The 23750-nt window shown below is 46.2% G+C and overlaps 1 protein-coding gene across 2 annotated transcripts in view; it reads right to left on the bottom strand.

The window, feature by feature from the left end:
- LOC149361862 (uncharacterized) overlaps positions 1–23750 on the bottom strand; it is a 105385-nt gene that overhangs the window by 9418 nt on the left and 72217 nt on the right. For both annotated transcript variants that reach the window (XM_089572857.1, XM_089572858.1), the window contains exons 4-9: positions 18074–18205; positions 15964–16088; positions 13845–14012; positions 8660–8804; positions 6359–6522; positions 4016–4193 (exon numbers count right to left, since the gene is read on the bottom strand). In XM_089572857.1, the coding sequence (XP_089428983.1) occupies positions 4016–4193; positions 6359–6522; positions 8660–8804; positions 13845–14012; positions 15964–16088; positions 18074–18205 (912 nt within the window). The remainder of the gene's footprint in view (positions 1–4015; positions 4194–6358; positions 6523–8659; positions 8805–13844; positions 14013–15963; positions 16089–18073; positions 18206–23750) is intronic.

The raw sequence follows: 23750 nt of genomic DNA, 5'->3' as shown, positions 1-23750 counted from the left end.
CTCGAGTACGCGCTGTGTTTGTACGTACCGTACCATGAAGACTTTCACATTTCTTTCTGAGAAGGAACCAGTTGTAAGCAGCGCGTTGGCCCGTCTGCTTCTCCTGTATCGTCTCCCGATGTATGGCATTTCTTTGCGTGGTATTAGACCAACTAGGTCTGCAGTTGATTTAAGTGAACTACCTTACGAGCATGCATCCTTTGCTTATTAGCCCAGAACGTTAAAGAGCTTTGTGTGTTTTAAGCGTTCGCGACTTTCAACCGCGAAAACTGTTTCAGACGCTCCTAACAGGTAGTGAGGCCGCCGAAACCTACAACGTGACCCTACTGGGCAGTCACAACATTGCGTGTAGATGGGTCCTCGGCTGGGTGTCCCTGTTAAGAGCCACATGGGCACGCCCCATTTGTCGGTTCAAACAGGCGCAGTCATTCGATTTTCTTGCGAGGACGGGTTGTGTAGTTCATGCGCTCTACGAACGAGGCCGCGGTAGCTCGTGTCTTTTGCGTTCAGCTGCTGATCCCGAAGACGCAGTTTAGATCGCGGCCATGGCGGCCGTATTTCCATGGAGAAGTACAAAAACGCCTGTGTGGAGTGCGATTACTGTGCGCAATGAAAACACCAGATGTCCTCAATTTATGCGGACCCCTCCATTACCGCGCCGCTAAAATCTCATGTATTGCTTCGACACGTTAAACCTCATGATTTGTGGTTCCATCGATAGCGTAAGTGACGAGTAGTTTTTTTTTATTTCATTAGATTTGTTTATCTTAAAAACCAGTCTCGGAGTACATCGAGGGGTCAAGTAATTATCAAGGTTCAGCACGATAGGCGAAAGTGATATATGAGTTGCATTGCCAGCTTTAAAGACTGATGGGCAGGTGATGGTAGCGGCGGGAGTTACCAAGGTCGTCTAGTGCGGCTACTGATGCGCTTGTGCGGGCGCGTGGAAGAGTAACTAAAGAGGTTGGCCGGTGCCATGTAATATGCGCAGCGGAGGTGATCAAATCTATGGTTTTGGAACCACCGGGCTGCAATAAAATTTATGGAGTAGAGGTAGGATTGCGATGCGGTGACGTCAAGTAAAACTTCGTAAGCTGTATCGCGATTTCAAGGTAAGCAGATTTGCTTCGGGTCAATATTGGAAATTAATAAAACGGGCGATGTGAATTTGTACGGCTTCAGATGTGTCGACGAGGTATTCTTGGTGCGGGCTCTAAATAAGGGATGCCTATTCTAATTTTCGTCGTACCAATTTGTGACATGTGAGTAATTTTTGCGTTCTTACATGCATGACGCAAATTGCATTTTCAGGAGCCCCACGATTTTATTGCAAATAAAATTACGTTAATGATATTGTCCCGCCAAAATAGGTGCTGCCTTACGGTGATACCTGAGTATTTATGTGATCGAATCAGCTCTATTGGTACGCAAGTACATCAGTTAAACAAGGAGAACGGGTTGCGCCTGTGGTGTGACATCAGCATGTATTTGTACGGGTTAGTCCAATGCCGTTAGCCAATCATATCTCAGTTTTTGAACCCACTGAAGATCATTTAAAGGGCATTTTGATGAGTAAGGTTACTAACTGAGTGGTTGATCATGCAGTCGAAGGCAAATATAAGCATACTGCTAGAAAGGTGCTGCGGCGAGTCAATAATTCATACTAGGAAGAGGAAAGTACCTAGGACGGAGCCTTCAGCTTGCGCGTGACGTTAAGGGAACCTGATCAGAAGACCATCTATTAATATTCACTTACTGAAAGTGATTGATACGAAATTCTTGAGTCTATATTAAATTCTGATATTTATTCTGACATTCCTCAGTTATCGCTCGAATGACATTTTGCATAAGTGTACTGTGGGCATGTCCGTTTCTGTCATGAACTTCAGAAGTTCCTCTCCTGTTTTTACGCATAATATTGAATTGCGTTCTTCTGTTGCAAAACATAGACAGTCACAATGAGCATCAGATCTTAAAACATCGTCCATACCGCATCCTGAAAAAGCGACATATTTTTAGCTTGTCTACTTGAACACGATTTCCTTCAGCGCCACTTTCTCGTGGCTGATTTCGATCGAAAAGATGAAATTATGGAGCATAAGACATAACATGTCTTACGTTTGCTTCTTATCGAACGTCCATAGCACCTATAATTCAGCTTGTATTATTATGAGGCACGTTGCGTGCATGTTTTAATTTGCAGCAACGGCATTGAGCCGACCTTTCAGCGACTCTCACTGCACAGACTTAACGCAGCCACTGATAATTCTGTGTCCCGCAAGAGACATAGCGTAATGTCGACGTCGATCTCGAGAAGATAAATGCAGACGGCGCTGTAATGGAAGGCCGTCGAGTGCCACAGCTTTTAATCGTCAAGGCCGTGATTTCCACTAGCGCGGGCTCACGCACGCCGTGCGTTCGAGGTCTCTCTCTCTCTCTCTCTTTCTTGCCTACATCGTCGGCGTTAAAGGTGCACTGAAGAGGATTCTGAACTTGTCTTTTTGCCGCGGGAACTCGATCTACACGTTCCTAGCATTCTTAGAAACTGCAACTTATTGCCCTGTATGGCCGATTTCCCTAATTAAATCGAATTAACGCCCGGCTCCCGCACTTTTTTTTGAATTCTGCCTCGTACGATGGGCGGAGTCGACCAACGCGTGAAGTTCCTTTCAGCCAGCTCCGTGGAGGCTTTTCTTTCGCTTTATTTTGTTTTTTAGGTTTCCGTGAATAAATAGTTTCATTCGCAGATAATATAGCCGCAAAATAACCCCGCAGAAATAAAAATACGGGCGGACTATTTGCTGCTACGGACTACTACGTATTACTCCGCCGATGGCAGAGCGGCTAGCCGCCACGGGACTGGGTGAAAGGCACTCCACGCGTTGGTCGACTCCGCCCACCGTAGGAGGCAGAATTCAAAAAAAAGGGCGGGAGCCGGCCGTTAATTCGATTTAATTTGGGAAATCGGCCATACAGGGCAATAAGTCGCAGTTTCTAAGAATGCTAGGAACGTGTAGATCGAGTTCCCGCGGCAAAAAGACAAGTTCAGATTCCTCTTCAGTGCACCTTTAACATTTAGGTCAGATCTACTTGCTCCTAAGGCGGTCGTGTGAAAATGCACGCCGATATTCCCGGGCCTCGAGAGATGTCAGGAACGCGTGTACCGCTGCCTACATCACCGGCATCACCAGAAATTATCAGCGCATTATAACTCGGCAGAAAAACATGGCATGTACGTATGCCTCTTGTAATCTTTCAGGAGCATTTTTTACATCCAAATTATGCATTATTTTTCAAATAACTGACCACAAATTTCTCATCGCATGCTTTAATCAATGCAGTTGCCTGCAGTGCATGCAAACCTAATTCACTCAGCTCTATGTGCAATTTTTCACAAACGCAGGCATCTCATTGATATCAAGACCTAAAAATCTCACAGCGCTTTCCTCACTGCTACGTCTGCCTGTTTTGCATTTTGTACCACGCGATGAAGAGGAACAGAGAAGATGTCCTGGCTTACACAAATTGCAGTGATAAACACCCCAGCCTTAAAAAAATGGGAAAGGAAAGCATGCCAACCGCAAAGTGTCATTATAGAGTTATAAAGCGTTAATTCGTGTCGAGGATTCGTCCTTCAACACTTTTTTTAATCGTTTCAATGCAAATGGTTGGTTTTGATCCGCATTACTCAGGAATTACCCAGTGAAACAGTTGTAACGCTGGGCCCATCTCCTCATGTCCAAAGGTATGCGCTTTGGCTTGTGTGCTGCTTAAACAAAGATAAGATTTATTCCAACGGCAGCAATGGAGTGATATCGTGCCGCCTTATGCACGGCAGCGATCCATTCGCTTCACTTCTCTCTGTACTGTCTCTGCCGCCATTAGGCTTCTTAACCAACTTTATCAACTGTTGTAAGCTTCCATTTCCTACAAATTACCTCCGAGCCACTTCATGCAGTATGAATGAGACAGAGAAATAATCACTCTCAAGTAAGCCATCAAATGAGAGGCCAACCTTCCACTATAACTTTGACGTCGTCCGGGTGGCTGTAGTACTTGGGGTCGATGATGGGTGGGTCCATGGGGTCGGTTGAGCGCAGCTTGACGAAACCACGCGACTTTGGCCGCATCACCATGGGTATCATGTGGAAGGACGGCTCCCCGCGGTATGGCTTGTAGTACTGATCGTACACCTGCACAGCGCCACGCACAAATCACTAAGAGACTTTATGAGAACCTATACAGGCTTTGTATAGGACGTCACAGAACCATACAATCCATGACGTCATAGGTCCGTACACTAGGACGTCGTATCTGAACTGCGTATAGAGGGTCATGGTAAATAGCGTGGCTATTCGATATGATCACTCCACGCAGGGGATGACATAGTCCGGTGGGCGGCTGTAATAGAACGTTTCGGTGATGGGGAGGCTGCGGCTGGGGCCGAAAGGGTGACTGCAAATAAACAGGCAAGGCTTTTTTTTTTGTCCTGCAGTGCACGCAGTTTCGTTGATGATGATTATGACGATATTGATTCATATATTCTTTTTGATATACAATCTCGATATTCGAAAATATTAATCACGATATTCGATATTCGTTTTCTGATTTTTGATCTCCATTTCGTTGCTGCATGGAACTTTATTGAGTAGTAGGCCATAAACTAGCGCCGTAGCTCCCAGCTGAGATTTTCAGAAGTGGTACAGTGGACGATGGTGCGATATTAGTGATCACCTTACTTTGAATAGACCTTATAAATGCAGGAGATGGTTGAGATTGAAATAATCCTTCTACGCACAAACCCCAGTTAATTACCTAGAAAAGAACAGGAAATCAATACTGCAAATATATGCTTTACAACTAGGTGTGCACCCTCATGACACGTAATAAAACAAATTACCAAGTTTTTCTTTGTTCATTTCTTTTCTTCGAAGAGGGGCAAGGGACTATGCATCTGAAAGTCACGCGCAGAAGCCTTAAAGGGACAGTGAGGACAAATTGAAGTCAGCCTTCATTTAGAGGTTACCGTAGCGATGCTGTGGTGATTCATCTGGGGGATACCCATTTCTTTATTCCGAACTGTTGGCGAGAGATATATGGCTGCTCCAGCCTGGCTAGTTCAGTTCTCTCCGTGGTTTGACCCTGAGCGTCAGCACACTCTCTACACCGCATCGAACCCACGGGTGCCTTCCGCACGTCATGCAACCTAGCTAGGCATGACCTCGATTGCCTGCATCGGATTCACCTAGACGCTACGCATCTTATAACTACTTCCTCCACAAAATCGATTTCTTCCATCTCTCCACTGTGCCCAACAGGTGGTCCAGGCAGACCTTGAACACTTGATCTGGTGGTGCGGTAATTCTGCAGCGTCCCGCAGATCGTTAGAAAGTGCTGTACGTCTCCACCTGGACCGGTCTCCGCCTGGACCGTAAGCATGTAATTGGTCTATGTCGTAATTCAGCTTCGGCGTCGTGTGGAATAACAACTTCATTTCATTTTTATATTGCGATATTTAACGTCCCAAAGCGGTTAAGGCTTTGAGGGGCGCGATACTGGAGGGTTCTGGTAAAATTCCGACCACCTCGGGTTCTTTCATGTGCACTGATATCCCACAGTACATGAGCCTCTAGAATCTCGCCTGAATCGAAATGGGATCGCCGCGGCCGGGATAGAATTCGCGTCTTTCGGGTCAGCAGCCGAGCGCCACAAGCACTGAGCCACTGCGGCGGCTGGAATAAAATCCTTGTTAAATTACCCTAAGCTCAAAGGCTTTACAAGTTTCGTTTGAAAATCCTGTGCGCTGTGAGTGCGCGAGTGTTTTGTGCGCACGTGACTCGTTGTTTTTTTTTTCACCCTCATTTGCAGCAACCTGTCAAGGTAACTGCCCGCCAAATATATCTAGTAATCATTAAACTTTCCATTTCCCTCAACCTAATGACGTTTAGGCTACTTTCTCTCAAAACAAAGCTTTTAAAACGTAGAATGTGTGAAAAAACTAAATACAGTTATCGCCGCTACTCCCGCTCGCTGTCACCAGGAAAATGTGTTGACGTCAAGGCAATGAAACGCGGATCCCCGAGGCGTGCTACATGCCCTTTCACTGGCAAATGGCGATCACAGAGTCCCTTTCGGCATTTACGTCACTGTTTTTGAATGGAAAAACGAGAAAAATATTCCGCTTTTGAAATCTATTTTTGTAAACAATGGGCGCACCTTTTGTTGCCGAGCAAATTTGCTTACAAGCAGGGCTATAAAGTAAATTTTTACAGAAAAACTCCAGTTGTGCGGCATTTCCTTAGTGTCCATTTTAAGTCCAGTACTATTTGCCAGCACAGGCGCCTTCGTCGTGCCTCACCTCCTGCTTGAGACCCTGCCCGGTAAGATATCTCTCGACGAAGGACGAGCTCGGTGGCACACCGATGAGCATGATCTCGACGTCCGGGTAGTCGTCGCTCGCATTCGCATACTTGGTCTTAACGAACGCCACGGCCTCGGCACCACCAGGCAGGGTCCACGAACCTGTGCAGAACGTCATTGTGGTGGTCTTCACTATGACTGTAAACTATACCGCGCAGTGTTCATTTCTGTCTTCACAACAAAACTATCCCTGCTCACGAAAGACGCCGCGCCACCACACTCTCCGAGTACTGGGGCTGGCAGACAGGATGAACTGGGCCTCTCCTTTTACTAGACTCTTTTGTTTGACGCCGGTTTCATAAATAAATAGCCCCTCATGGTGAGCCGATTCACAGCGTTCAAACTGAAGCGAAACTTTTAGCAAATTTGATTATTTGTACCTCGAGAAATCACCCGTTTCTATGTATGGTTTTCCGATATATTATTTGTAAGAGTATACGCCTAGCTATATCTGTACTACCTTGCACTTAGTGAAAGGCTACCTTGAGGGTGTAACTTTCCTTCCGTCAGAGCCAGCGGCTAAGTTTAGTAAATTTGTAGACAAAATCGGTCCTGAAAATAGCAACGCTGTCTACTGGAATGTGGGAAGCTTCCAGTAAATGTTTTTGTCTTGACAGATTGTTGTCGTTTCCCTGATTGGTCGACTCTGTTCAAAAAGCCCAATTGTGTGCAAGTTTCGCAGAAATCGAAAGCTTCTCTTCCCGTGTTTTCTTATACGAAATTTGGCTACGGGTTTGGTAAGATCTGGCGCAAACTGCTCATGTCTTGCACCACCGCAACTTGTGGAAGAGCGGTGAGGAGTGTCGAGTGCTGCAACGTTGAGTGACTCTAGCACCTTAACAAATGAAGAGCCGCTTCTCCATTTTATATAATCGCCTAAGTGATTCAATGACATCGATTTGTTTAGTTTTTCTTCCGTATTGTTGCAGTGCACCATGAATTTCTTATGATTTCGCTATGTGATATATATCAATGTTATCGCTCGGCGATATCCTGAAGTCTCTGGAAATATATAACACTGCGTGGACGTTATTTTTTTTTTTTTTGCTTATTAACAGCCCTATATTGTAGCGCATTGTGAATACCAGGAGGGAGGAAATATAATGCTGCAACAAGTGAGGAAAAAAATTGTCAACATTTCTGCCCTGCAGGTACCTTCTACCTGCAACGTAGACGACAATAATAATCGGTCAGATGCTACATCAGTGAAGGTAGAAAAGCTACTGTAAAAAAATGCCCCATTTCGTATTTAAAGAACTAAAGACACCAAACATTTTGCTTGCCTGTTTTCTCCTTTCAAACGATGCGTTAGACATTCATGTGCATAGAACACCCTGTGGTATTCGTGTACGGCCACTAAATAATTTATAATTGAATTTCTTCTTCAAGCTCTTCCGGTTTCGGTTTCCTCAGTCGAACGATGGCTGTGACGCGTAGTTGTTGTTTAGATCATGCGTGCCATAAAAAATCGGCTATATAGTTGCTGAGGGGTCAATTTTTGTCATTCGAGGTCTTCGATGAGGCTGGATTAAACGTCGTAGTAAATTAAAACTGCACATCAGCTATTATATTACAGTTTTTCTATTGCATAACGTGACGAAAACATCAACTTGACGTCACAGTCATTGTTCGGCTGGTGAAGGCGAAACCGAAACAGTCTCAGAGAAAAGATTAAATTTTAAATTACTTAGCGCTTCTCGGCAAATACAACACCGTAATCCATCTATCTAATGTTTAACGGGGCGTTTGATAGAAGAAAACGCGCAATAAAATTAGGTCTCTATAGTCGTTTAAGGAAACGCCTACGTAAACGTTGACAGTGATTTATTTTCCACATCTTACAGCACCTCAGTCCGCTTTCCACCTCCACAAGCGAAGCCACAAGCCACCGATTGCAACAGTGATATCGGCTTCGCTTTCCTTTCCGTCGTGCTGAAATCTTTCGCCATCGATAGTACCTATTTGCACCTAGGCGAGCTGTATCAAAAGTTACCATTTCCACGTGTCATTAAGGTAGTATTTGCCTGTACATTAAACAAGAGAGGTCATCAATGATCAGTGAAAAAGCACCTTCCCGTAATATGGTGATACAACGTAAGCAGCGCGCGATTGAATGACAGGCTAACCAACATCCAGGTTATTTTCGATGGCAGCTCACCGACACTTATACGTGCCCAGGCTATACTGCAAGTACTTTCGTGTAGATATCTTTGTCGGCTTCCTATGCGTGTAGCCTCACCCGTGTTGTAGCGGTAGTAGTCGAGCGCCGCCTTCACCCCCGAGACTCCGATGTTGTACGGGTCCCTGAGGTGCACACCGATGCCTCCGACGATAACGTGATCTTGAAGATCGCTGCCTACAGGAAGGTCAGCCAGAACAGGGATCTGCGTTGGCGGCGAATGGGCCACCGTAAGTCACACGTCGGCTACGGACCCTGAACACGTAAAACTGCACAGTTTCCCCCTCCTGCCGCATCTAGGTAATGAATAAATAGGTAGATAAATAAAAAAGCAATCTCGTTCGGCCTAACGTAACCGTTCTTTGTCTTAGGTCCTATCCCATTGTTAACATCCCCCGCGCTGAATCGTTTAGCCCAGCTATAACAGGGGAACGGCGCCTTTCAGACAGCGACGCAGGGAGGACAATAGAATTAGAATAGATTCGTATTATTTTGCCCTTTGCGATCCGCTGTGGAGATCCGCTTCAAATTGTTAAACAAAGCTTTGTCTGGCCGTAACTGCTGATCTGGCTCAAAAAAACTGCCAAAACATATAAATGAAAGCTTATCCTGCAGAACACAACGCAACCAGAGTAACGACGCAGTGTACCAACGACGCAGTCTCGTATTAACGGTTATTTTCACGGAACCTGGCGCATAGCAAGTGTTTCAGGAATCTCGCCACTAATTTTTAAAAATGTTTTTTCAGAAAAAGAGCTTTTTGAAGCACAGTACACAAGTGTTGGCGGACGTAAGTTAAAAACAGCAGACTCGTGTGAGCTACTAAACTGATTAACTAAATTCTAATAGTTAACGTGGTAATTACTACCGACGCGCGCCTCATTGCAACTAGAAATTTGTAGCCGGTCGACAGAGTAGCCGCCATGTCAGTTTTTAGAATTCCCTCGGCGCTGTAGTTGTACTGTCAGCAGCAAAATATTGCGGGACGTCCAGTGCGTGGTGGAGTGACGCAAAACTGCATTCCAGCGCCATCTGCCGTGACTACGCCTGATGTCGAGGCTCACAGCACTTCCGCGTTAACCATTATTTGTGCATGCCTGTCCTTTCTTTGCTATCAGGCTAGTCTCATCGCGTTCTTCGCCGGAATCCGCTATTGCCACTCGACGCTGGCAATGAATCGCTGTGTCACCATCGTTGCGCGTCTGTTTCGGCTGCTGCGATGGTGAACAGTGCTGCGATCGCTCGCGCGAGCCCAAGAAGGACTGGCTGCGAACGTCACACAGCGCCTCAACGGCTTCCATGACACTGATAAGCGCGTCACGGGGAAGCAAGCGTCAAGGCATGCTTGATAGCGAAGAAAGGATAGGCATGCGCAAAGCGTGCTTCAAACGCAATTTCCCTGAGCCTCGACAACATGTTTGGAGGCGGCAGATGGCGCTGCAAGGTAGTTTTGCGTCGCTCTGCCACGTGCTGGACGTCCCGCAATATTTTGCTGCTGACAGTAAAGGCGCCCCATAGACTTAATGCGAATGATGGAAAGCGTGGCTTTCACTGTCGCCAGCGCCGTGAAGCGATAGTCATCGGGTGCGAGATAATGCTCTCGGTATGTTTACGGCGGCTGTCGACAGCTGGTGCGTAGCTCGCTTCTACTGCTCTTTTGCCTGTGCCCGATCGCCCTGTTCTAGAGAGCGCGCTTATTAAAGGAGCGTTTCTCCGGGTTTTGCTCGCTGATGCGGCCTTGCACGCCGGTGAAACGCGTTGCAGTTTTCTTAACGCGGGATCCCGAAATTGCGCGCTAAGCTGTCTCAACTCGCGCGCCTTGCGAGTTTGGTGCGAAGGCTACCGATTTAACAAAAGCGTTATGAGCAGTGTGGTGCGCTACCCGAAGTTTAGGCAGGTGTGGTTGAACTTTTAATCGCACCACACTGCTCATAAGATTTTTTTTAGATCGGCAGCCTTCTGACTAAACTCGCAAGGCGCGCGAATTTAGGCAGCTTAGTGCGCAATTTAGGGTTCCCGCGATATTACATTACGCCAGCAGGCACACTTCCGCGATTAAACAAACGAAAAAGCAGTCAAAGCGAGCGGCGCACCAACTGTCAAGAAGTGCTTGGGACTGGGCTAATTGGAACATCTTCTCATAAATGCTGCGCTGCTTATATGTACACTGCTTAGTTGTGCTTCGCTGTTAGTTGCACCAACTGTCGTCAGTCGCTGTAAACGCACCGTGATCATTTTCTGGCACCCGATGACTGTCGCTTCGTGGCGCTGGCGGCAGTCCAAGCGAAGCTTTCCATCGTTCGTGTTAAGCCTGTGGGCGCCTGTGAATATTTTGACCATTTCTTGCTCTATTCGAAAACTGCGCGCCTGCAGAGAGCGCAGAGCGACGTCCACCAAATCGCTTCACTCAGTGCCGTATGTTCCACGTGATATTTTCCGCCGCGGCCGAGCTCGCCCAGAGAAGTGGCGAGGAGGGAGAGCACCGCAGTGCTGGCGGGGCAAGGAATGTCACGTGGTACGTGCGCCTCGGAGTGACGCACCGGTGTACAGTTGTTGAATGGTGCGAAAAGTGGCAGAAATTTGTTGAACCACAGCGGAGGGGCTACCGAGTTTTCGAAGTTCTAAAAACTGATATGGCTACTAGTAACGGTCCGCTACAAATCTCTGGTTGCAATCAGGCGTCTATCTGTAAAAGTAAAATGTTAACTTTTAGAGTTTAGATAACACCTTTGCTAGTTAAAGGTGCACTGAAGAGGAATCTGAACTTGTCCTTTTGCCGCGGGAACTCGATCTATACGTTCCGAGCTTTCTTAGAAACTTCGATTTATTGCTGTATGTGGCCGATTTCCGTAATTAAATCGAATTAACGTCCGGCTCCCGCCTTTCTTTTTTTTAATTCTCCCCCGTACGGTGGGCGGAGTCGACCAACGCGTGGCATGCCTTTCACCTATTCCCGTGGCGGCTTGCCTCTCTGCCATTGGCGCAGTAATAGGTAGTAGTCCGTAGTAACAAATAGTCCGCGCGTATTTTTATTTCTGCGGGCTTATTTTGCGGCTATATTATCTGCGAATGAAACTATTTATTCACGGAAACCAAAAAATCAAATTAAGCGAAAGCAAAGCCTCCACGGAGCTGCTGAAAGATACTTAACGCGTTGGTCGACTCCGCCCACCGTATGGGGAGAATTCAAAAAATAAAAGCGGGAGCCGGACGTTCATTCGATTTAATTACGGAAATCGGCCACACAGGGCAATAAGTCGCAGTTTCTAAGAATGCTCGGAACGTGTAGATCGAGTTCCCGCGGCAAAAAGACAAGTTCAGAATCCTCTTCAGTGCACCTTTAACATTTTTCGCCTGTTTTCTAACGTGCGCCAGCACTGGAATCATTAAGCCACAAAAAAACCATTGTTTATCAGCAAAAAAAAAAAACGGTTTTTAAAATATTTGTGGCGGGATTTCGTGAGACATCTTGTATATAACAGCAAGCCAATTATGTATATAACAGCAAGCCATCGGTGCAGCGAAATGCACCAGCAGTTTCCGCACTGTACGTTCACACAGCGAACCTTCGGTCTTCGCTGTCACCAACTCATTCTCAGCCAGCTGACACGTTGTGTATTCACGCTACCATTTCAGCTACGCTGCGTATGACTGAGGCTGCGTTATTTTCCTCTCCACCGTCTCCATTCTTACATGCCCCGTCAAAATTCTTCAGGCCGCGTAGTGCGCTTCTGAGCCATGTTGTGGGGAGATTATACCGTGGCACTCAATGTTCTTGCAGGGAGACGACCGCTCTCGTTCTCCGTGTTTAAAGTAAATTTCGTCTTCAGAGGTGCTAAAAGTGCTCCAGTTAAGGATGTAGAAGCAAATCGGGCTACCCCGAGAATTTCGACCGAGACTTCAAAATTCTATGGAAATCAATTTAGATTGGTCGACTTCAGTTCCTGGCGATGTCTTCCTTATTAGAGTTGTCTGTTCGCTACAGTGGGTTTGCATTTATGGTATGTTATGTTTTACCAACTAGGCCAAAGCGCTCCTTGCTTATTGCAGTGCAGTACGCAGGGCCGAAATCGTTCAGAGAATAAACAGGTAACTTGTAAACATGAGGAGTGCAAACATGTACCACTTTATTTGTCTTAAGACTGTGATCATAAAAGTTTCTATAGTTTGTCATACTACAATGTAAAATGTTACTCGAACACGAACGAAATCATCTATGCACCGGATTACTCTACAAAATCGAGGAAGTCAAATATCGCCCCGTTGGGTGCCGTAACATCATCAGCCTGTTCTTTATTATTTGTTTGAGATTTATCACGTCGGCTGATAGTAAGCTGTGAGTGTTTTCTTCCTCAGCCTACTCTATTTCGTTATTTTGTCGCAGGCACTGCCCACAGTACAAATCATTTGTCTGCGACCTCATTCCAATGGACACGACGCAGTGAAGCGCAGCCACTATTTTGTCACACAGTCTAAATGATTTTGACTAAATCAGAGATCAGTATTGCTGAATCCGCATGCGTAGAGGCCAGGTGAATGGTTGGTTGGTTGGTTTATCTGGCTTTAACGTCCCAAAGCAACTAAGGCTATGAGGGACGCCTTAGTGAAGGGCTCCGGAAATTTCGACCACCTGGGGTGCTAGGTGAACGAATGCAAGCACTGATGCAACAAAGGCAGCCCAGGGGGTTGCGTCTGGATCCCACTGTCTGGTTCGTAATGCATCTCCAGCGCTCCAAATTTGCTGAAGGTAAGAATATTTCTGGTCCTGCCTCCTCAAATGGGTAGGACTACCACGAATGTTACAGGAGTCCCACTGCAAGTCCTAGAAGCAAACCTCCCTGGGCTCTAAACTTTTGACAAAGACTGTATGTTCTCACCGCGCCGCTGTTGGTACAATTTTGCATTAAAACGCTTAACGCCGTAAGAAGTAAGCTAAATTGAGCCCTTGAAATGTCATTCGCCAACAGGCACTTGTTCTTATATGTATCGCCCTTGATCTGTTCAAAATGTCGGCATTGTGAAGCGGTACATACAATGCGCTGATAATGGTAGCACGCAGGAGTCACGACAAATTTCGCCTCAGAAAAGACGGGCGTGGTTTCAAAGCCAGTGAATACAGGCAGTAGAGAAAATGCTTGGTGCTTTAACGCGCATCTCTTGACGGGGCAAATTTCTGCATTCCACACTGCCAGTGACAGATGCTGCATCAAAATTAACTTCTCACAGCCTGGAAAAACCATCATACCTTCATTTCTCGGAGGTGTTCCTTTGGTCCAACGCCAGACAGCATGAGAAGCTTGGGTGAATTGGCGACCCCCGCCGACAGGATGACCTCACGGGCTGCGAGCGCGGTCTGTTCAACGCCGTCTTTCATGAAGGTGACGCCCACTGCACGCTTCCCTTCGAATAGCACCTGTAGGATGAAGGTAAAAAAAAAATGGGTAAACTATTGATTGCATTTAAATTCCTGCGCATTTTGCCTTCGTTTTTTTTGTGCACCTTTCGCGCTGGCCCATTGGCAAAAACCTTTTGTTGCTTACACCACGTTCGCGGATTCGTATGCTGGTTGCAGGGGCGGAAGTTTTATGAAGACTAAACTTGAAATTTCTTTGTGCTCCGCGTTCTCACTGTACGTTAAAGAACCCCAGATGGTGAAAATTAGGCCGGAGCACACCTCGTTGTGTTCCATGTGGTGGGGAAGTGGATATCAAAAACTGGCTTTAGATTTTCGCCCGCCAGTCTGTCCGCTTTAAGAATGTTTCAAATCAATTACAAAAACCTCAAGTAAGAAGAGTGCCCTATCTGGCACCGCCCTAAAAACCTTCCTTTGTTTCACTTGTTAGCTGCACTGTTTATGCCTCTAATTTTCCAGGGACGTTGGTTCCCCACAACGCTAGCAGCTTAACGAGCTTTCGCAAGCTGGCTGAGAGTGCTTTATGCTTCGACGAATTTCGATGCATTTGAACTTGAATTGCCGTGTTAGACACTCAAAAGTACGCGTTTTCGCATGTGTTCTGCATTTAAGAACTGTACTGTAGGTAACGATGTCAGGGACTGCTGCTGCTCACAGTGGAAAAGGCTGATTTATGCGGCTGGTTTATTGCGTGTGGTTGAATATGTGACCGAATTCTGGTGCAAGGACAGAAGTTCTGAAGGAGTACTTCATACTGTGTTTCTGTGCTTAAGGACCATTTGTGCAGCATTCCTTATAGCCTGTGCAGCATTCCTGTGCGTTCGTAATAACCTCTCTGTGACTGTAAATTTCGCGAAAACGTAAATCTGTAACACTGTTCAGACAGCAACATTTTCTTATAAGGATTTTAAGCCTCAATGTGCCCCAGAAGACTGGGCGTTCGAGTTAAAAACCGTGTAACCATTTCCGGTTTATGAATGAAGTAAAACTGCGAGGAATTAGTCCTCAGAGGTCGATATTAACCAATTTTGGAGCGTAGCAGTAGCCATCAGGAAATTAGCTACAAGTTCTGCGAGTTCTGAACCATGGGGGCTTGTTTTAAATTACAATAAACACTGAACATGGTAGCATTCCAGGCTATCCAGTTTATTTAGTTGTGATAGAGGAGGCCTTGCTGGTACTCTGCGTGTGACTGTGTCCAGTCGCAAGCACTGGCCGCAAATTATCAGCCCTCTTTATCGACATCGGCTTTTAGAATACTAGGAATAAGCAGAAGATTGTAGACACCCTTGATACTTGCCGTCACAGCGCACAAGAACCAAGAACTGTAATGTTCTTTCAGCCGTAAGGCTACGCTCGGGTGGATGGCAATGAGTAATTACTCCCTTATTACAAATCTACTCCACCTTGGGGGATTCCCCTAAGTATTTGACCCACACAGTTCTCACTTCGAGTTATTGATCAATTCGCTCTCGCCCTACCATAAGCTTGCCGTCCCGGTTAGCTAAATTGGTAGAGCGACTGCTCTATTCGATTGGTCGAACCCCGGACCAGGACGAATTTTTCTTTAACTACGAAGTTTCTGAGAAAGCTGTATAACTTTTCTTTGTAGCCGTAAGGCTGCGCTCGGGTGGATGTCAATGAGTAATTACTCCCTTATTACAAATCTACTCCACCTTGGGGGATTCCCCTAAGTATTTTACCAACTGTAATGTTAATTAAAGAGACTGCCGCAACGTATGCATTTTGCGGAATCTTTATTTATCATTGTACAGTAGCTGGTGCCAGGATTTGCTCTTCAACGACTGCGACCCATCATATTCCACTACAACCAAACTGACGCGGTAGAAAACGATAGGTGACATAATAAACTTGCTACCCCCAATTTCGCCTCTCTCTTCAGTTGTTTATTCAGACGGTGAAGGCACCCAGGAGCTTTAAACCAACTCACCCTGGTCGCCATGGAGAAGAGGGAGACGTGAAGGTTGGGTCTATCTCCAGCCACGGGAATCACGAACGCCTTCGACGTCGACCATCGCTCCTTGCCACGCATCGTGAACTGGTTCGGGCAGAACCCTGCGATATTTTGAAGCGTGTACACCAGACATCGATATCCCATGCTGCCTCGGCCTGTGCCCATTTTCTCCAAGTCGTTTTGTTATCTTGTTCACGTTTCTCGAGAACTGTTATTACCGGTATCGCATACAGGCACCAGAACACGGATTCAACCAAAGGTGGGGCGTCTCCCTGTTGTTCAGAATATTGTGTTGTCATCGTCACAAATCAAGGCAATGGAGACAGACATTATATGCGAAAGCATAGTTAGGATATTAAAAGAGCCTTAATGCCAAATTTTTAAACGATCCTTGCCTAATTGAGATGATTTATGAGCCGCTTACTGAACTGGGACGCAAACACGCCTTACTAAAGAGGCCGGCGAGGCCTACTTTGCAGCGTTCTCTTCTTAAGGTGGGTGTAAAGATAATGCTTCCTTGCCTCGCTTATTGCCCTGAACGCATGCTTCACTTTACATCCTCTCGCTTGGCACAGGTGTGCAGAAGGACGACTCTGGCAGCTGCAGCAACACGCAGTTCAAGATGGTGGCCTCTACCACGCTATACACTTCATTCGCAGTGTGCAGGATCGATGACTTCAATAGGCTTATTTTCAGTGCGGCTGAGGTTGCGTGGTGATGTGTGAGCGTGCTAAAATTGAACGCTTCCGTCTGCTGTATTCTGTCTCAATGACACAGCGTCCGTTAGATCATTTTCAACCGAATATTGATGTCCGCCACCAAGCGCGCTCAGCAGTGCTCATTTCTATTTCGTATAAAAGAACTGTCGAGATGCGATGGAACAAAGAAAGATTAACGCGGATAGAAAGCGCTAGAGAAAAGCGAACGCTGGCCACTGATATTGCAAGTATACAGCTTCACTTTGCCAGACCAACCGTGTTTTCCTTCCAAGGCGCCTAGAACAGTGTAACAGCAAGAGATAAGTACGAAACAGACGCATGTAAGCACGCGCACCTCCAAAATAATACAAACGTATGGGTGCTTGCTTGAATGTTGGAATATACTAATGTATTTTCAATTTTATAGACACATTCTCGCCACTATACTCGTATAAGCGGCTCCTTGTCGCTCTTAGGTCCTGATTACCAAAGGAGAGGCTAAGGGCGTTTCTAAAATTAGGTGCCCCGCATCTACTCTTCCTTCAGTTAGGGAAGATGGAGGGCTGCTCATTAAAATGATGGGAACTCAGTATAAGGCGACGAGCGTCCTAAAATTATACCCTTAAGCTTTCAGAGAGCGAGAGTCGTCACTCCATTAGAGTTCTCGTCCCATGCTTGTTCACGTAACTGAGTGTGAATGTGCAGGCTTGATCCATTGTTTCCATTCCGGCATGGGGGCTACTGCTTCCTACTAGAAGTTGGTATGGGGCCCCAGAGTTTCCAACTCTCTAGGGCTCAGACGTCCACTCCAGTGCAGCTATTGGAGCATTCAGGGGTGAAGAAAAGTCCCATTACATGGTTATGCAGCCAGCTCATTAGGCCGAGAACTTTTCAGCAAGGCTGCGTATTTATTGAAGCATCCTCGGCCTTAGCGATGCATGAGTCCTACCTAAAGTGCAGAAAATCGTAAAGGTAAAATTTATGCACGTTTAGCAGCAGACAAAAACTGGCTCGTGTAGGTTAGATACAGGACATCTTATTAAGTTTGTGGGATATGGGTTCCTGAAGAAACATTTAATTTTACGTGATAGAGCAATAGAGGTAAAAATATGCATTTCAAAAAAAGGAACAGGTGTGCTACATCCTCCAGAAAAATGCCCGCTTACTGGCCAACGAGGCAACACAGAAATAACTTCTTTTTTTTTTTCGTGCATCCGCATACCGCAAGCTTCTGGATATGACGGTACATGTGTTTGATAACGCTTTTTTGGGAAAGGGCACATTTTCAGCCCCTCAGCAAGCCTGCCAATTGCGTCCTTAACCCGATTTTCTACACCTGATAACGTAAAGGACATTGGTCTTGATATAAACAAGGTGCCTTTCCCCACCTGTCTGCTCCCCGGCGTTGGAGTCCACGATGTTGTATCCCATTTCCTTTCCGGCTTCGAGGAAGGCTTCCAGCACGTATGAATGGTATTTGGCCGAACTGACCGTCAGCTCTCCCCCGGTGCCGTGGTAGCCTGAGGGAAGAAAATGGAAAAGCCGCAGACTTTTCGGATGTATTCCGTAGACACACGCCCGTACAAACGCACACGCACAAAAGCAAGCAATACACTATTATTTCAGGAGCACAGCACCTGTAGACCAATTATTTCAAGCACGACAAAATTCTTACATTGTTTCCATTTTTTTCTTTACCATTCGGTCCGGAATCTTTTAAAGGCTCATTTTAGAAAATGGATAATAAAATTGACGATGACTTGCTCAATAAGGCCGTAACATAATGAGAGAGAGCATTACAATGGTTCTAAAAGCGAAATACATTGCAGATGATAACGAATGGTTCTAAGAGCGAAATACATTGCAGATGATAACGAATCATCATCTCAATAGGAGCACTAGATATCGCGCTTCATGTTGTTGAATGCTTCCTGTTGTTAAAAGATATACGGCACAAAATCGTTCGGCTCGTATTCGGGACGGGTCCGTTAAGTGGATACTGCTAAACGAGCGTGGGTTCAACTGGATGCATTCTCTAGATACAAAAAAAGGGAAACGGCCCCGCCACCGATTTCGATAGCGCTATATAGAGGGGCAGAAGCTCCCACGGCCTTTAAATCAAACGCTGCCGCCTATTTCGGCTTTTGAACGCTTTTAAATGCATCCTCAATATTTGTAGCATATTACTGCATTATTTAGTTTTAAAATAAAAATACTGCTGCATTAGTAGGGCCGTTTAGACAAGATTACACTGCTGGAATTACGGGTCAGCTAGCTGTTGTCACGCAGTCGTTACCTCTGAATTTGGCGATGAAATCAAATGGCATGGACCGCAGTAGGAAACGACCACTTAGTGAGCGCTTCAGGAATAGTGTCTCTGGCTACGAAAGATGAAGTCGAGGATGATGCAGATAGGACAAAGCCGCAATCTGCTCAAATCACCCGAACTGCACATATAAGCCGTTTGCCATATCACCCCTAACTGCACTCAATTTGTTTCGCAAAAGAGAGGCTAATTTAATTATAGCACTGCTTAAAATTATTGTTGCCCTCGTTAAAATTCATGTAACAAACTTTTTCCTTATTCGTTTTCTTAGGCTGTAAAGTGATGGGAAAATACCTCGTGCGCTCATTCTTCGGCCTGATAACGTCTTCCACTGCGAAGACCACTATCATGCAGTTAGGAATGAGTGAGGCAACATGAAAGCCGTTTCAATTTATCTTGCCTCCAGCATTAGCAAAGATACGTAGTTTGGCGCCCGGCAGGAAAAAAATAATGCTCTCCGTCGTTGTTATCAGACTGTTCTGCCCATCACATTAGGCTGTGCGGTATCCAGAACATCAATTCCATCGCTGTACCTAACAGGCTGGAAAGTTCTCTTCTTTGTGTGGGAGAACCGACGCAAGAGAGAGGAACGTGCTTACGCTTACCCGACTTGACTACCGAAAAGAAAGAAATTATTAATAAAAATAAGAACACTGAGTAGGCCACTCATTGTGCTCTCTGAGCGATGAAGAGGTTTAACGTAATCACGTGAGCGCAGCTAACAATGCGGGACAACAAAAGCGCCGGCAGGTGCGCTTTCGTGTTCTCACAGGAAAGAAATCCTGCAGGGAGAACGCATGACTAAGCACTTGGCGGGCGATTCGCAGTGCCGAGACGCGGTCCTGTGCTCGCCGGAAAAACGTGACGGGCGCTCCTGCGCAGCAACCATGCGTGCCGCGGTAAACTAAGCTAACGGTGCAGCGGTATTAAACATGCTCTGCACGAGCCGTGCGTCTCAACGTGTCGAGAGGCAAGGCTAACGGATGCGTGATCTCCACGCCGTCTAAGCATGCGGCCGCCTTTAGAGAGGCGGGAAAGAGTTTCCCCTCGTTGACAACACGGCTTTCTTGCGGGGGACAATGGCAGCGCGACCCTGGTGGGAGCGGAGAGAGAAGGAAATAAAACTTAGCGCGCGTTTTTAGGGTGGCTGAGAGCAAGCGGGAAATAGCGGCTGCCGCATCTAAACGGTTGCGCCCGACCGATTTCCTTTCATGTGGCCGTGTAAGAAGTACGGCGATGGTGCTGAGTGGAGATCAAGCGCAGATACGCGGAGGCCGGAGTGATTCTTAGCGAAGGGGCTTGAATTATAGCTCCATGGCCCTCTCATGCTCAAGATGCCATTAGAGTGGGTAGCTTCAAGTACGTGTAATATGGGTATTAGGCGGCTTAATATTTGTTTGGCTCTCGCCTAAGCTGGGCATGCAGCGAAAATTTTACTTTTACTTTCCTGACGCCTACTTTCACGTTCATACACTTTATAACTTGGTTTTGCTGCAGTTAGTTGCACGACCTTCCTCACATGTGGACCATGAACGGAACGTAAAATGTTTCACTATCAGGTCTCAGGTAGTTCACCGGATGTGTTTGGGCTTGTATATTTGCGGTATATATGATAAGGGCGTTGATTAAAGCCAGATTCTTTCTTCCCATGCATGCTTGCGACCGTCTCTCCACATAAAGTACCAGCGTCATAGAGAGATCGAGTCAGTGCGTGACAGAAAGAGGTTTACATCTCAAATATACAATTATTGCAAAGGCAGTGTGACTGATGAAGGGAGCATCGCGAAAAAATATTTCTTGTTCCGTCATTTCATCTGTATAATATGGCGCTCGCGCTTTGCTAACTAGAACGTAACTTCAGCACCCCTCGCACTAACTGAACACAAGCCTTCTACAGGATAAGGTTTACTTGATAGCTCTTCATTTAAGGCTTTAAAACTGCACAAAAAGAAATTTCTGCGTGACATGTGCAGCTTTCCTGCACATCAGCAACTAGTTTCCTCGGTTCGCCGCCAGGAGCGAACAGCACGTAAGTCAAAGGGGATATTTTTAAAGTGTATATTTCAGTAAACTAACAAGTGCTGCCAGGCTCTGCGTCAGCATAGTAATTATCATGACTGACGGTTCTTCCTCGCTGAAAAATGTGACGCATCAAATCCTTCCTTTGGTCACATCGACTTGTTCCGACGGCCACTGGAAATCAGAGATGTACCGAAAAATCACAATTCCCGACGCGATTTTCTGGGTTCAGCGCCCTGCGGCGCCTTGTAGCAGCCGTGCAAAGTAAAAGCGCCTGTCCAGATAACCTTGGCTTGTGCTTACCAATGCGATGTGTTCAAAACGAACAGCGCAATCTACGCGACAACCTGAAAGTCCTCAAACTTGCATCCCCCGCCAAATTTAACTATTCCTGACGAAGTCCTAAAGCACTTAACAGTGTCTTGCGATGGGTAATAAAGATTTGGCAGTGGCAGATCAAGTGTTGATTATCCTAGCACACACCACATGTCGGGCACAGACGGCTACTTGATAGACCAATTTTATAAAGATAGAATTTAGTAAAGGCAACGACGAGACGAATTCGGTGCAGGCAATTACAGTCACGTGTATCTAAATTGCGCGGCATGCGGAATTCACAAGTGGGGTCGATGCGAAGTAGGTGTCTGTATTGACGCCGCGGATCACACCACAAAGAGCGTTGCATCTGCCAGTATTTAGTAGCGAGAAGTCTCGCACCATCACTGCGAGAAAAGGGTATGGGTAGGAACAAGGAGGTGTCGCCATGCGCCGATCTTGCTGCACCCTCAGCACGATCGTTGCCTGCGAGGCCGCACTGGCCGGGTAACCACTGAAACACAACACGGTGACGTAGCTCACTGGCCTCGGTGTGTAACCTGTTCAAGTCATCGACGATCTGCTCCTGAAGGCTTCCTGATGACTTTATCGACTGTAGCGCAGCGCAAGAGTCACTGAAGACAACCCACGCTGTTGGTGGTTGTTGTAGAATGTAAGTACATGCTGCTGGCAGAGCTGTCAGCTCGGTAGCAGTAGTCGAGGTGCGGTGACTGAGTGTCGCTGAAATTGTGGCGCACGTTGACGCAATCCAGACGCCAATCGCTGATGATAAGGACTTGACAGAGCCATAGGTGTAGATGTGGCGGTACGCATTGCAGCAACCATGGATGTGCTCAAGCGCCAAGTATTTAATTGCAGGATTGGCTGTGTGTGCTTATCTTTTAATGCCAGGGATTGTGATCTTGATTTGCCATGTCTGGTTTCTGATTTTCTGGTTAACACCCCTGCCTTTCCCCCTCTCTGTATCTGTCTACCAATCTATAACTGATGTCTTGCTGACATTTGGATTCTTTCGCATCGAAATTTTTGGGTTGGCTTGTGGGAGCTTTGCAACGTTTTGAGTTTTTATATTTTTGTTCTCCAGCTAACTCTACTGTCCGTTATATCGCCATATGTGCTCGCCCAGCTGACAATTCTTTTCGTTAGGAAAACATTTCATCCTGTTTGTGTGCAGGAAGTAGGAAATCATCGCACACGGCCGCCGCAAGCCATGTCAGCCGTCAGCAGGCATATCTTGAGGTAATGTAATAGCAAAGACACGCGCACGAAGAGGCAGCATAGAGCGCCACTGAGTTGCACGTATATCCGTGCCAATAGACGATTGGCAAATAACCGCAGCGTGTCCTTGCGCTGGGTAGGAAAAAAAGCGCCACCTAAATGGCAAGGCAACAGCGCCGGTAACGGCTCTAACAGGCCCGGTGACCCCTCCTTGCTTCACGCTATGAAGTGAATGCCGTTTACCGCGTGGTTGGCTGCACATGTAAATTACTGAACACTGTGCAGATGGTATTGCTCATGACTGCAACGCTTCGTCGACTTGTGCGCCTTGGAGTGCTTTTGAAAGGCGCGCTACAGCCCACTATTATTAACGTGAAAACATTAAATGGCTCATTGACTCGAAAACCCGACGTTGCCGAAAAAGTGGTGGTGTAGAAAACTTGCGATTGGTCAAAACAATGTGACGTGATGAATGGTAGGAAAATATCAGTAATATACTGATATCTACAACTGCGCCAACTGCAAAGAAATAGAATAACATTAGAATAAAATGAGCCTACAACTAAAGCACAATTGAAAGAAAATTAGAATGGTGTTAGAACCGAATTAGAATAGAATTGGAATGGAACTGAAGCGCACTGTAGTGCTCTCGCATTGCAAAAGTTCCCCCGTTAGTTTTTTTTTTTTTTAATAATGTCGCGACGGTGAAGGACTTACAACGTCGTAAGACGGGGAATAAATCATGTGCGAGTCCGAAAAGTTGTAAATTCTAAAGCTTCTGTCCGGCTCTGGTGTCACAGGCGGAGATAACGAAAGGGGAGAGGCGAACGAATGAAACAGGAAAAATACCGTTAAAGAGAACGATCTCGGCTTCTCTCTCAAAAACACAAATTAGTTTTCATCACTGCACTTTAAATTATAATTTTCTATTTAAATAAATAATTACAGTTACAGTCTGTTTTGCATCGATCTGTCGATTCTAGTAAAGCGCAAATATTAGAAAAATTAAGTGCTTAAATTCACTACCCCAGCAGAACAACGCTTCCAGAGTACCCATTGCAAGAGTTCAGGCACATGGAATCCAGCTGTTCCAAAAGTATTTTCCGAAAGCCGCCGCGGTGGCTCAGTGGCTATGGTGCTCGGCTGCTGGCCCGAAAGACGCGGGT

The sequence above is a fragment of the Amblyomma mixtum genome, chromosome 2 (genome assembly GCF_055824585.1).
Source record: "Amblyomma mixtum isolate Tamu chromosome 2, ASM5582458v1, whole genome shotgun sequence".
Classification (NCBI taxonomy): Eukaryota; Metazoa; Arthropoda; class Arachnida; order Ixodida; family Ixodidae; genus Amblyomma; species Amblyomma mixtum.
This window is presented reverse-complemented; position numbering and strand designations above follow the sequence as displayed.